The sequence below is a fragment of the Gossypium hirsutum genome, chromosome D07, assembly GCF_007990345.1.
Source record: "Gossypium hirsutum isolate 1008001.06 chromosome D07, Gossypium_hirsutum_v2.1, whole genome shotgun sequence".
Classification (NCBI taxonomy): Eukaryota; Viridiplantae; Streptophyta; class Magnoliopsida; order Malvales; family Malvaceae; genus Gossypium; species Gossypium hirsutum.
Genome location: NC_053443.1, coordinates 16,396,195 through 16,410,006, shown reverse-complemented (window position 1 = coordinate 16,410,006; position 13,812 = coordinate 16,396,195). Strand labels below are relative to the sequence as shown.

The 13,812-nt window shown below is 34.5% G+C and overlaps 2 protein-coding genes across 3 annotated transcripts; one reads left to right on the top strand and one right to left on the bottom strand.

Moving 5' to 3' along the window:
- The first annotated feature begins 2,863 nt into the window (after positions 1-2,863).
- Positions 2,864-6,545, top strand: LOC107954122 (bifunctional nitrilase/nitrile hydratase NIT4A). The gene is made up of 4 exons (XM_016889597.2): positions 2,864-3,754; positions 3,863-4,156; positions 4,780-5,061; positions 6,169-6,545. The coding sequence occupies exons 1-4, from the start codon at positions 3,436-3,438 to the stop codon at positions 6,324-6,326; spliced, it is 1,053 nt and encodes a 350-aa protein (XP_016745086.1). The 5' UTR covers positions 2,864-3,435; the 3' UTR covers positions 6,327-6,545.
- Positions 6,546-7,230: 685 nt separating this feature from the next.
- On the bottom strand, positions 7,231-10,468 carry LOC107954123 (uncharacterized protein At5g41620). 2 transcript variants are annotated; one of them, XM_041097601.1, is made up of 3 exons: positions 9,440-10,468; positions 9,222-9,341; positions 7,231-8,808 (listed from the first exon to the last, which is right to left on the bottom strand). In XM_041097601.1, the coding sequence occupies exons 1-3, from the start codon at positions 9,857-9,859 to the stop codon at positions 7,609-7,611; spliced, it is 1,740 nt and encodes a 579-aa protein (XP_040953535.1). In that variant the 5' UTR covers positions 9,860-10,468; the 3' UTR covers positions 7,231-7,608. The 2 variants fall into 2 exon arrangements, with proteins under 2 accessions (XP_040953535.1, XP_040953534.1); XM_041097600.1 differs by having other exon boundaries at positions 9,222-9,344; positions 9,440-10,463.
- Positions 10,469-13,812: the final 3,344 nt, after the last annotated feature.

Sequence of the window (13,812 nt, the reverse complement as noted above, 5' to 3'; positions counted from 1 at the left end):
ACAATCAATTCGGTACCAATTTTGGGCGTTACGAGGGTGCTAACCCTTCCTCGTGCGTAACCGACTCCCGAACCTATTTCCTCAAAATTCGTAGACCTAAAATCGTTTTAAGGTGTACTGATCACACCTCAATAAAGGATCGGTGGCGACTCCCAATTTTCATTTCTAAAAATCGATCCCCGTTTTTTTTAAACCTAAAAAGTGGTTTCGACAATATAGTTATACTTTTTAATCATACAATCACTTAAATTATTATTTATTATTTAATATTATATATATTTTAACAATAAAAATAATGTGTTTGTAAGCAAAATGTGTATGAGTCCTAAATTAGTTTGCAACAAAATATTTAAATATATGAAGTGATTGTTTACTCTTAAAAAACTTTAAATATATCATCTAAAGTAAAATTAAGATAATTTAAGAAAATCAATCATTAAAAAAGCGTTTTATTTGTGAGTTTAAATATTTCAACCAATGAGTAAACGATGAATTATTTTTAAAGTTTACCCACCTATGTTTAGTTTTTAGCCTTCTTTTAGGTTATTAACATTATTTGTTATTTAAATATTTTTGCATGCTTGTTTTCAGGTTAATTTAACCATATATGTTGAAAAAAAGAAACTAATTAAGAAACTATGCTGATTTTTTTAAAATTTATCATCTATATTATTTTTATTCTCTCTTGAAAACGCGTCTTACTAGGCGCGTTTTCACTTTGGTTAAAATTTTTTTTTGTGGTTAGAAATTAAAAGTTTGTAGATTTATTTTGCCCGTATTTGAGATAAACATAGTTATAGTTTTACAGAATGCTTGAACTTACGGCGGTGCCGTGAAGCTGGGTGGCCTACAAATTTCATCTGCCATGTGAGTATGGAGCCATCACCCGGGAAGCCAGACTGCGTTGCAACTCAAGGTCTCAGTTGACGGTGATTATACAATTTGGGGTTCAAGTGTAACTGGAGCTTCAACTTTACAAATGTTATACTGTTAAGGGATGAACCATAAATGGTGCTGTAGTTGACAGTGGTTATGTGGGCACGAGAATGAGTTCTTCTTATCAGAAGAGAATGCTTTATAAAACTCAAACATAAGTACGAGGAAGAAAACGCAGTGGCGTTTCAATATAATCAAGTAATGCGTCTTATCTATCACCACCAAAGGCGATGGCCCCGTTATTATAACCTGTGACAGTATTGAGGTGTAACAAATTATACTAACAAGGTCACCACCATTGGTGGATATGGACAACACGAATTACTTGATTATACTGGAAGGCCCTTTGCATTTTCCTTCCTCGTTCTTATGTTTAAGTTTTATGAAGCATGCTCCTCTAATGAGGAGAAACTCATTGTGCTGCCTGCATTAACACTGTCAACTACGGTCTCAGTTATGCTCCATCCTTTGACAAAATAACCTTTGTAAACTTGAAGCCTTAGTTACACTTTAACTTGAGATAGTATAATCACTGCCAACTTGGACCTTAAGTTGCAAAACGATTCTGATTTCTTAGGTGATGACTCCATACTCACACAATAGGTGAAATTTGTAGGTTACCGAGCTCTATGACATCATCGTGAACCTAAACACAACTTAAAACTATGACTACATCTCCCTCAAAGCGAGAGAGAAATAAATCTTTAAACCTGAAAATTTCAACAAAAAAAAACAATTTAGAGAAGATTGAGATGTGAGTAAGGGATGAGGAAAGAGCATTTATATAGGGGATGGGGTGAGGTATAAAGGGGAAAAAATTATCCCGAGAATCTCAGGTTGCAGGGCTCAAAAGCAATCAAGTTTGGTGGTTGAAACACCAAGAGAGAAAACGCTCCTTGCAGGGGGCGTTTTCATCTGGCATGGCAGTGAAAACGCTTCCTGCATGATGCGTTTTCAAGCCATAGTCAATGGAAAACACATCCTGCGAGAGGCATTTTCACTACCATGTCAGATGAAAACACCTCTTGCAGGGAGCATTTTCTCTCTAGACGTTTCAACCACCAAACTTGATTACTTCTAAGCTCCTGCAACTCGGGATTCCGAAGATAAACTTGATCGAGGAAAATGTAGAAATCGCATGCCAAAGTTAACATTAATTATTAAAGTGTAGAACACTAACTCTTGCAGTGAAAACACTAACTTATTCGTTTATTCATTGATTTTTCTGTAAAGTGTAAGTTAATATTCATTATTGAAGTAAGATGTATTACAATACGTAAGCCAAAGTTTTAATCTTTTTTCGAACCTTCTAAGCAATTTTTTGCTTTCTGAAAACATTGTACTTAACAAATGGACGAAGAAAAACTTAAATGAAAAAGTAATATAAATAATTGTAAAATTTAAACTCACAACTTGATTGTGTAAAAATCAAACCAGTTTAACAAATTTGTTTCGTTTATTGTAAATAAGTGTACATTTGGGATGTAAAACAAAAAAATTAAAAAAATAACATAATCATCGGTGCCCCGAATGTGTGCTACAACTGAGTGGATGTCGGGCACGCCTAAGGTTTTGTCGCACTATTTGGTTTAGTGACTCCTCGTCGACTTTGACTTCATCTTGACGTGCACGTCAAGGTTGATTGATGACTTTATCTCCTTCCTCCGTGGTTGATTGCAATCATGTCCTAGTTGCCCATCGTAGATCCCCTCCTGTTTGAATCGGTGGTTACGAGGATGACCCACTTAGGTAGAACAACGATACTGGGGATGTTTGTGAGACTACCAATAGGTCACTATATGGTATTGCATAACTCGATTGTGGATAGAAGGTGAGAAAATATGGGTTTAAGCATATTGAAATAATTTTTCTTTTTATTCAGAGGGTTTAAAAAATTATAAATAATTTTGTACATTATATAAAAAATAATTCAAAGTAGAAAAAAAACCATATTTTTCTTTGTTTCCTTCATCCATCCCACCTAAACCAAAGAAAGAAAAAAAGACTAACGTGTCAAGATTAGAAGGCAAAACATCTACAGTATCTTCTTTTAATGTATAGTTAGGATTGTAGGCAAACTTAGAATTCATCAAAAAAACCTTTGTTTATTTAGATATTGATAATGTCAGGCTGAGGTTTCCATTTCTTTCGTCACCACTCAATCTTGCTTTGGGTTTATCCGCAGCCAGATTACGTAAACCCATCGATTTTGATATTAAATAAAAAATAAGTAAAAATAATGATAAATAAATTTGAAATTCTCTCAAACTCACTAAACTTCCCTAAAATGTATCAATATATCAATAAAAAATTTAGTTGAAAAGCATGAAATTGTTGAAAGCAGAAGAGCAAATTTGATTAAAGTAGAACAACAGTCTAGAAATCTCTGGTTAACCCAAAACGCCTAAAAACCTGTTCAAACTAAAACTCTAATTTACTTCCACATACCATACATGCAACCTTCTCCACTACCACACATTCTCAAATCCCAATCCCACTATGTCAATAGTCCCCGCCCCACAACCCGACGGACCTCTCTTCGCCGAGGTCGACATGGGTGGCGACGCTTCCGCCCCCACCGTCCGAGCTACCGTGGTCCAAGCTTCTACCATTTTCTATGACACCCCCGCTACTTTAGACAAAGCGGAGAGGTTGTTGGCTGAAGCCGCCGGATATGGGTCTCAGCTAGTGGTGTTCCCTGAAGCGTTTATCGGCGGATATCCACGCGGCTCCAACTTCGGCGTTACCATTGGGAACCGCACTGCTAAAGGGAAGGAAGACTTCCGGAAATATCACGCTTCAGCCATTGATGTTCCTGGTTTGTATTTATCATGCTTTTTAAAATTTTGTTTCTGATCATTTCTGTCAGATTTTGGATAATAAATTTTGGGTTAATAATGCCACTTTCCATTAATGTTTGCTGCAGGTCCTGAAATCGAGCGTTTGGCGGCCATGGCTGGAAAGTATAAGGTTTACTTGGTGATGGGTGTGATAGAGAGAGATGGATACACTCTATATTGTACGGTGGTGTTTTTCGATTCTCAAGGTCGGTTCCTGGGGAAGCACCGCAAGATCATGCCGACGGCATTGGAGCGCATAATTTGGGGGTTTGGAGATGGATCCACAATTCCGGTTTTCGAGACTCCCATCGGGAAAATAGGGGCTGCCATTTGTTGGGAAAATAAAATGCCACTTTTAAGAACAGCAATGTATGCAAAAGGTTCGATTATTTGACCCTTCACCTACATTTAGACGCTCAATGTACATAATTTGATTTTGATTGCAAGTAGGGACCTGGTTAGACTAGAAAAAGAACTATTTTTGCTTGAAAGTTGAAAACCCATTTCATTATCTAAAGAATTATTTTATATTTTATTCAAATATAAACAGTGATTCCAAAAAAAAAACAAGCATGGATATTGAATTAGTGATACGGGTTGGATTAACTTGAAATTGTGGAACACCATTGGGGCCAAATACTTCCTGTGCGCTTAGTGCTTAGTCTATTCTCCTTGGTATATGCTAGCAATAGGGAAATTTGTGTATTTTCTTAGTAACATAAATGTATTTTATTTTTGTTGTGTTTCTTGTATTTCTTATATCTTGTTTTACTTCCTTTTATGTGATATAGTTGTTTAGTGTTTAACATTATCGAATATGGTCGGTAAGCAGCCATAACTCTTGTAGAATGCATGAGTTACAGTGAGGGTGGTAGATACTTGATCATGTTATTTAGCCCAAAATCAGTCATTCAACACCGAAGAATTATCTACCTGCAAAAGTTTTATCTACCAAAAGCTTTTTTATTTTTGCAAGGCTTTGAATGTACACATTGGATTGCAGGCATTGAAATATATTGTGCACCAACCGCTGATTCCAGGGCTGTGTGGCAAGCATCAATGACCCATATAGCTCTTGAAGGCGGGTGTTTTGTGTTGTCAGCCAACCAGTTCTGTCGGAGGAAAGACTACCCACCTCCTCCAGAATATCTGTTTTCCGGGACAGAAGACGAACTCAATCCAGATTCTGTCGTCTGTGCCGGTGGAAGTGTCATTATATCACCATCTGGAGCTATTCTGGCTGGACCCAATTACGATGGGGAGGCACTTATATCAGCAGATCTAGGTTTGTACAGTAATCCATGATTTAATATCTACTCAACTTCTCTTTCTAACTTGACCAAATCATTGCTGGATTGCATGCAATTGGTTGTTTCAGGGAGAATGTATTAGATTTAGAATCTAGAGAGAATGTCTTAAAAGTTATGAATAACCATTCAGCATATGGTTTTTTTCTCATCAAGATGTTGATGAGAAGTAATATTAATAGTTCAAGATGCTCTTTCTCTTGGACTTGGACTATGGATGATCCCGTGTTTCTTTAAAATTCTTGAGACACTTGTTTGTGTCAGAGGGTCCATGGGGAGCTGACCTTCAAAGCAATGTTGAGAATGGGTTTTCAATGCAATGATGACTTAAACCAAGGCTTTCAAAACCAGACCGGTGGTTGAACTGGTCAGACCACCGGTTCACCGGTCTGACCAGTTCGATTAAAAAATCATTAAAAATAAAAAAATAGAAAAAAACTGGTTCAACCTCCGGTCAACTGGTTTTTTAACCCTGTTCAACCAGTCTGTGTCAGTTTGCAGGTCAACTTCTTGTTCTGGACCGATACCTTAATCGGTTCCCGGTCCAACCAGTCTGACCGGTCTGTCCAGTTCTGAAAACCATGATTTAAACACTTGTTTATGTGGTGTGCATCGATTGTGTAGAGTTTGATCAGGAATCTTTAACTTGTGAAGTGCCTTCGAGGACAAAACCATAAGGTTCAGTGGGCCAAACTAAACAATAGCTTGCAAGTTCGTGTGGATTGTAACATTTGTGTCGTGGTCCTAGAAAGAAACCATGAAACCAACATCGATTGTAAACTAAAGCTTGACTTGGGATACAAGTAGCCATACTATCTTTAACATGTGTATTTTGTGGACAAAATCTTGAAACTTAAAATGATTGAACCTTTCAGGTTGGAGTGGACCATAATACCATGTCTCAGTTTTTGAATCTGCATGTGCTCGTCTATTTCTCTTTGTTTGCTTGTCCAATTTCTTGTAGGCAGGATTCCTGTTTCCGACTACTATGTCCCTTGCATGTTTCAACTCCACTGGTTCTGCATACTTTGATATTAACTTTCTTTATTGATCACCGACTGTATATATGATTAAATGACAAGCAGATATGGGAGAAATTGCACGGGCGAAATTCGATTTCGATGTGGTGGGCCATTATTCAAGACCAGAAGTGCTTAGCTTGATTGTGAGAGACCATCCAGCAAAGCCAGTTACTTTTACATCGGCATCTGAAAAAACTGAAGACGCTCATAAGTTGCTGTGATCTTAAGTTATACGCATTGGGTCCCTTATAATCAGATGAATAAAAGTTGTATAGCCATCTGATGACTGACTGTACCAATTGTAGGGTATTGGAATGCATCTCTCTTTCAACAGATGACCCCTTTGTGCTCGTGTTCATCCATCCCCTCTGTAACTAATGATACAGAACCTTGATTCTGCGAATTTCCCTTCATTTTATGCTGCTACTTTTTACGGTCCATTTTCTTGGTTTGAAAGTTGTGGTGGGATTCATTAGCTATTTTGTTGTGCATGCCATTAACAAGTGTAAATAAAATTAATGCTGCTCAATTTTGGTGTTTTCATTATTTAAAAACCATGGTGCATCAATAATAAAAATGTCCAGTGTATCACATTTTCACCCTCACTGGTCAAATAATTGAAGGAGGGAAGACCCATTGGGGCCTGGGGTGGAGAATGAAAGATAAAGAGGTGGTGTTAGTTAATCATACAAATTACAGAGGCATGTGAGGTGTCTGGAGTTTTGTCAAATGTATGTTTTTGAGACAAATTTCATTCCACACGATTTGGTAGGATAATGTCACATGGATGATGGTGACTTGTATAAAAAAGAATACATAAGATACCAAGTAACATGTTGGAAATAATTCAGAATAATAATATTAATAAAAGTGTCTCGTTAATTAATTATTTTTAATTTCTTAATCCTCGACTCCGACATTTCCTTGTTCTACATTGGAGCTGAATAATTGAGTTGTGGACGAGGGATAAAACCATGTTCAAAGAACATGGAGAAACAAGACAAAGGAACCCCTTTCCCCATTTCTCTTTTTTCATAGTGTCAGAGTATGATTCCCAATCATCCGGCTGTTGACAAGTGTCACTACTCCCAGATTAGAGACAAGAATTTATGAACCCCATAATTGTTTTATGCTTTATAAATATCCATAAATTCACAAGGTTAATTTACAGTTTCAGCTTTTCCCAAGTTCGGCAAATGATTAAAAACATAAGCAGCAAAAACCAGCTTTTGAATTTCAAGAAAATGCAACAAAGCCATCGGTAATGAGAGCTAAAGAAAAAAAACAAACAAACAAATAAACAAATAACAAGTTTCTTCTATCTTAGCTTGTTGAAGTTCGGCCTTCACTTATTGTACCGATGAGCTTGGGCTTCGAACCACCCCCCTTTGACCCCGGCGAGCCTGTCTCGAAATGGCTCCATTGCCTGGTCGGACTAGGAAAACTTTGGATGGGAGCTATTTTATTGCTATGTAATATATGATCTCTTAGACTCTTAACTGATCAATATCTTTTGATCTCGTCTTCGTAATCGTGTGCCTGGACTTGCGACGGTGGATTGTATGTCCCATCCCTCTCGAACTTTTCTGGGATTTCGAGTTCAAAATCCCAATCTTTAGAGTTTGAGTTTCCTCTTTCTAGGCAAATACTTCCCCATGAAATCATCTCAGAAAGTGATTTCCTTCCCTTGCTTTCTTTTTCGACCCAAGTTTTCTTCGATCCATCTTCGACATAATCTCTGTAAGCATAGCTCCATTTGTAGCTCATGTCATTGTTGTCCATGTTTAATTCAATGGAGTGAAGATCACTATCAGCTGAATCATCTCCTTGGCACTCTTCCTCGTTCGTAACATTGATTTTATCTACATCTTTCTCCACTATTTGACAGGATCCAAAATCAATCTCCTTCAAATAAGCTTCGAGCTCTTTGATTCTCTGCAGATTCGGTGAACCATCGCCATTTTCTTCGTCTAGTTTGTTTCCTAGGTAGGTCTCAAGTTCATTTCTCAACTTTTCGACGACTGCATTCTTCTCCTCGAAATGATATTTAGCTTCAGAGAGCTTCATCTGGACTCGCTCCTCTCGTAATACATCAGCAAACTGAAGCATTTCCCTTTCCTTGTCAATTTCTTCCTTCACTTTAGCTGACTCTCGTTTCAGTTCTTCGACTGTGGCTCGATCTTCTCCAATGCCTCGAGCCAACTCGTCGCAGACTTGCTCCAGGATCTCTTTCGCCCTCTTCTCACTCTCGAGGTCCTTCATTGCCTTGGACAGTGATGCTGCGGTATCAGCCAATTCCTTTCCAAGTTTCTTGTTCAATCTCTCAGTTTGCCTCCTGAGTTTCTTCTCCACCTCAAGCTCTTGGGCAATGCACGAAACGGCATTGTGGATTCTCTCGCGCTCTTTCCTCTTCCAAGTGGCCTTTTCCTCCGCAAAATGCCTCATGAGGTGCTCGATTTCATTGCGGTTGGATCGTTGCTCTCGAACCAATTGATCAACATGGATTCGAGCTCGATCAATTTCAACACGTAATGCTGAGACCAAAGACATGCTCGTCGTATGTTGCTCTTCGAGACCACAAATTCGATTCAAAACTTTAAGTAGTTCTTTAGAAGTGGCTAAGCCATTACTCACATCCTTTAAACGAGCTCTAACTCCAATTATGCATCCGCCATAATTTTTGCGTTTAGAATGAGTTTCAATCTGCATTGCAAGGCATATCATCAGTACCCAAAATAAATAAAATTACCCAAATATACAAACAAAAACGAACATAGATATCTAAAAAAGCACACACAATTGAAAATATTTGATCTGCAATAAATTTAAAATTGCAGATTGTGGGGGATAAATCTGGGCAGATGTCATTATCAATGTTCCCCACTTCTATTTTCAACAAAAAGTGAAATTTTAATTCTAAAAAACAATTGCAAAAATATGATAATTTCCCCATTGCAAAACCTTAAGAGAAAGAGCCATTTTGAAGAAAACAACAGTAGAACATGCATTTGCCAAGATTTGCAGATAATGACACCAAAAAAGTGCTCTGGTTGAAAGAGAAAAACTTAAGAATTAAAGCCAAAAGTTAGAAAGAAAAAAGAAAAGAAAGTTATCACCTCCATGAAACTACCACTGCCAACAGGGCCCAAGCTCCCCAACTTATAATCAGTTACTTGAAGCTTTTGAGAAACAATTGAAGCTCTTCTCCTATGAGATTGGACTCTGCCTCCATCCATCTTCTACGAAAAAAAAAAAGCAGCCAATAAGATTTTCAGAAGAAATGTTTTCCAGAACTTCAAACTGATATAAAGCATGAACAAATTAAAAACCCAACCTCTGAAAAAGGACTATAGGACGGATCAGACAAATTTTGGGCCAAAGTATGAGCCATTTTTGCAACTCTACAAGCTTTTCTCCTCTTATCTTTCTTCGCCAATACTTCCTTAGGTTGTGGGGAAGGGATTGTATTAATCTCCCACAAAGTGGCAGCAAGTTTTCTAGCGGAAACTGAGGCTTCTTTGGTTTGGGCAACAATCTTTGGTGGAAATTCAGCGCTTGGCATTGCTAATGACGGCGACTTCGTTGTAGCCGTTATCCATGTAGGAACAGGGGTCGTTGATCCTGCCTTTTTTCCCACCAAAACTGCACGCTTGAATCTGTATTTTTGGATGAAAGATGATGACGACGACGACGACGACGATGGAGAAGAAGATGAACAACCTCGTTTTCTTATCTTACATGGTGTTGTTGCCATGACATTATAGGTTATATATATTTGATTATTTTTTATTTTTTATTTTGACAAGATTTTGGTCTCAAATTCGATGACCCAATTTCAAAAATTTGGAAGTATTTTGGGATACCACTCAAGATCTCATTGAAGATTCGAGAAAGAAACCAAAAAATGAAGGTTTTATTTATTTATTGTTTCAAGGAATGGGAAGTTTTTAAAAATGGAATATCAGAAGAGGCAAAAGTGAGGGAAAAGATGATGGAAGAAAACAGATTAAAGAAAAGGCATGTTTACTTTTTAGGCAAGTCCCTGACCCTCAAAGAACTTGTTGCCTTGAATTCATCAATTGAAAAAAAGAAGAAGAAGAAGAAGAAGAAGCAAAGACAGTGACAATCAAATTATGAATCAAGGATTCTTCTTCTTCTTCTTCTGGATTTTACAGAAAGAAAGGAATAGTTTTTTTTATATATATATATAAAATCACAAAAAGCGTTTTCAAGAAGTGGGCAGCTGTCAACAACAAATATAATGTCAAAAGATTTGATTAGGAAAAATAATAAAATAGAAAGAAGAAAGGTTTGTTTCTCAAGTGTTTAAAATGGAGTCATCGTCTCAATATCAGATTTTAGTGTTTTATGGATACAACATGTTTTATTATATATAAAGGTTAAAGTTTATAATATTATGCAATTCTTTTACTAAATTAATTTTATATATTATGCATTGTGGGCTATTTAAGAGTTGAGAGGGTATAAAAAATCATAGACTAGGAAGAAAATGTAAAATTTCACTTTAGCCCTTTAAGTCTTATAAGATTTTAATTTAGTAAACGATAAAATTACACTTTACCCCTTCCCAAAATGAATTTTTTTATTTAATATTATAAATTCTATAAAGATATAAGCTATTAAAATTGTAAAATTACATTTTAACTCTCATAAAAATATACATTTGAATTCCCCCTCCTAAATTTTTTTTCACTCAATTAATCAAATGTAAAAACAAAAGTTTAGATAATATTGCATACTAACAAAAATACAATATTGAAGGTAATTTAATAAGTTATTCACTTCTCCAATTTTTTTTTTTAAATTAACTGTTATCTAAATCTTAAATAAGAATGTAAAAATACATTTCAACATACTTAAATTCATATTATTCTATATTGAATCTCAACAAATTATATTTTATTATTTTTCTTATTGCATTAATTTTTTAATCGAATTATTTTTATATTATTTTATTTTTCAACCATATAATAAATGTATCATAAAGAATAATATATATTAATTACTTTCTATTTTATTTTTTATAATTGGAGGTAGGGAACGGATTGCTTGAGATTAAACTCAAACTCTCATGCTTACAACATAGTTTATATATGACATATGAAATTTAAATAATTTATTGAGAAATTCTATATCATAAAACTAGTTTATTTATGAAACTATATGTAAGTTTAAAAAAATTAAAAAAATAAAAACTTGTTTAATTATTAAAATAAAATAATTTGATAGATTTTAAATGAAATGGGTAAGTGGAATCTTTAGTTTTGTAGAAATAATAATGAGCACATCAGCAAAAATCATGAATAATAAGATTCCATAATAGTAAAATTATTTTCCTACTAAGAATGATCATATGATCTTAAAAAGTATACTAAATGCTATCAGAACAGGAAAATCATGACAGAAAGAATGCCAAATTTAAGATGACCCAAAACCACCTTTTTATATACCTTATGTGATGATCTAATGGTTAAGGGTGTTCATCGTTCTAGATGTGGCCTGAATTCAGGTCGCACTAGTTGTGTTAGGTGTTTGGGCTTTACCCTGTAATTCACCTAAAAGAAATTGGTTAATCTTTTCTCAAGCATTTTTTTAGTTTATGTTTTTAACTAATAACCTTTTTATTTATATGAACAAAATAAAAAATATCTAATTAAATAATAAAAAATATATTTTATATATATCATTATCTTACATATATACCAATTTCTTATATATGATTTTTATGTGTCAAATATTTATTTTTTACTTATATTGTGAGTAGAATAAATTCGAATATTATAAAAAATTATTTGTGTTAAATATTTTTCACTTACATTTAACCACAAGGATAAATGGCAAATAATGTTATAAGCAAATCACGTTTGGAAAAAGTGCTTTTCAAACGTGTTTTTGCCTCCCCAGTAGTTTAGTTAGTACAAATAGCTTATTTGCGCAAATAACCCCTAATGCTTTTTTTAAAAAAAGTACATATCCATAATTTTACCCAAAAGAATTAAAATATCCATTAATATAGTATTTAATATCTAAACTTGAAACTTTTTCTAATTTGACATCTGAACTTGACACTTTGTTTACATTTGGTACTTAAACTTGTCAAATGTTATACAAATTGCCCCCCAAAACACCAACGACGTTAGTTTAAAAAATGTCAAATTCAAGTATCAAATTAGACTAAAAAAATTTAAATATCAAATTAGGAAAAAATTGTAAAATTCATTATATAGATTTGTTAATAATTTTAGTAAAATTTAATAATTATAATGTATCAAATAAAATGATTATAAATCCATTAACAATATCTTAATATAACATTTATTTGTAAAGTCTTAATTTACTAAATTGGTCAACAACTTGTTGGCACCTAAAGAGCAAGGTTCAATTTCTGTTATTGCCATCTCAATGTACCAAAAAGTTATCAGATCGTGTTACACATCTACACCACGGCAAGCCAACCACTTTGGCCAACTAAGACCTAGCTAGGCTGTTCTTAAAACTCGCTGAGATACTCCGCTTAAAGATACCTCGCCTAGATACTTTTATGTTGCACCTCGGCCTTACTTGGTCTCATAAAGGTGGTCTACTCAAGCTAACTTACAAATATGAGACTTCCCACAGCCACTTCAACCACGTCTCCAAAGTTGGTTGTGACTCATCAATCCAACTATTTAGGGGTCTTGGTTCAAGGATTACAGGAATGTAAGATTAGAAGGTATAATGTCTAGTATGTTTTATTATCTTGTTTGATTAATTTGGTTTGAATGTAAAATTTAAGTGTTTGGTTGATGTAATGTAACATATTTTACTAACTGCCGTTGCTATAGAATTTGTTATTTTTAAAAAGTTTAGTTCCTTTAATAATTTTTAACTCAATTTTCATAAATTTATGATAAATTATTATAATTTTTATTTTTATTACAATCTATATATTTATAAGTAAATATATAATCTTGAAAAAAATTTACAAATCATAATTCTAATAATTCATGAAAAGTGATTGTATTTTAACCCATAATTATAATCATAAACATAATTAATATACTAATAAATAAATCATTGGAGTAAATATAATAATTGTAAGGGTAAACTACACTAATTGACCCTAAATTTTGTTTAAAATTACATTTCAATAGCTCAATTTTCAAAAATCACATAAAAGCCACTAACACTATTGAATTGTTAACTACCGTTAAGAAGATAATGGGTATATTAATTTAAATGGTTAATTACTAATTTGATCCCTGAACTATAATTCTTCTTAGGAACTTTTGCCATGCCCTTTCCTTTCCCCCTCCCCCCTACTTAGACATCCTATGTTGTATTCAAGAATCCAACTACAAAAATAGCAAAGGAAAAAAAAAGTTCTTAACTAAAGCAAGGTAAACATCACCCCTCGTACAAACCCGATTCTCTTACACTAAACAAATAAACACAAGAAAATACAAAAATGAGAATAAAAATTTACACTAAATACTCATGTCTCTCGAAAGAGTCACGCCTTCAACTACTAATAATGTGATCAAAGCATGTTCCCCAAAATCATGCCTCCACTAACACTTAAATTATCTAGCATGCTCCACACAAGTTTTTGTGTAATTGAAAAAAATTATAAGCTCACCGAAGTAAAGAAGACCTCGCCCACACTTTTTGTCTCAAGGGAATATCACTTCGCTTTGACTAGAAGGG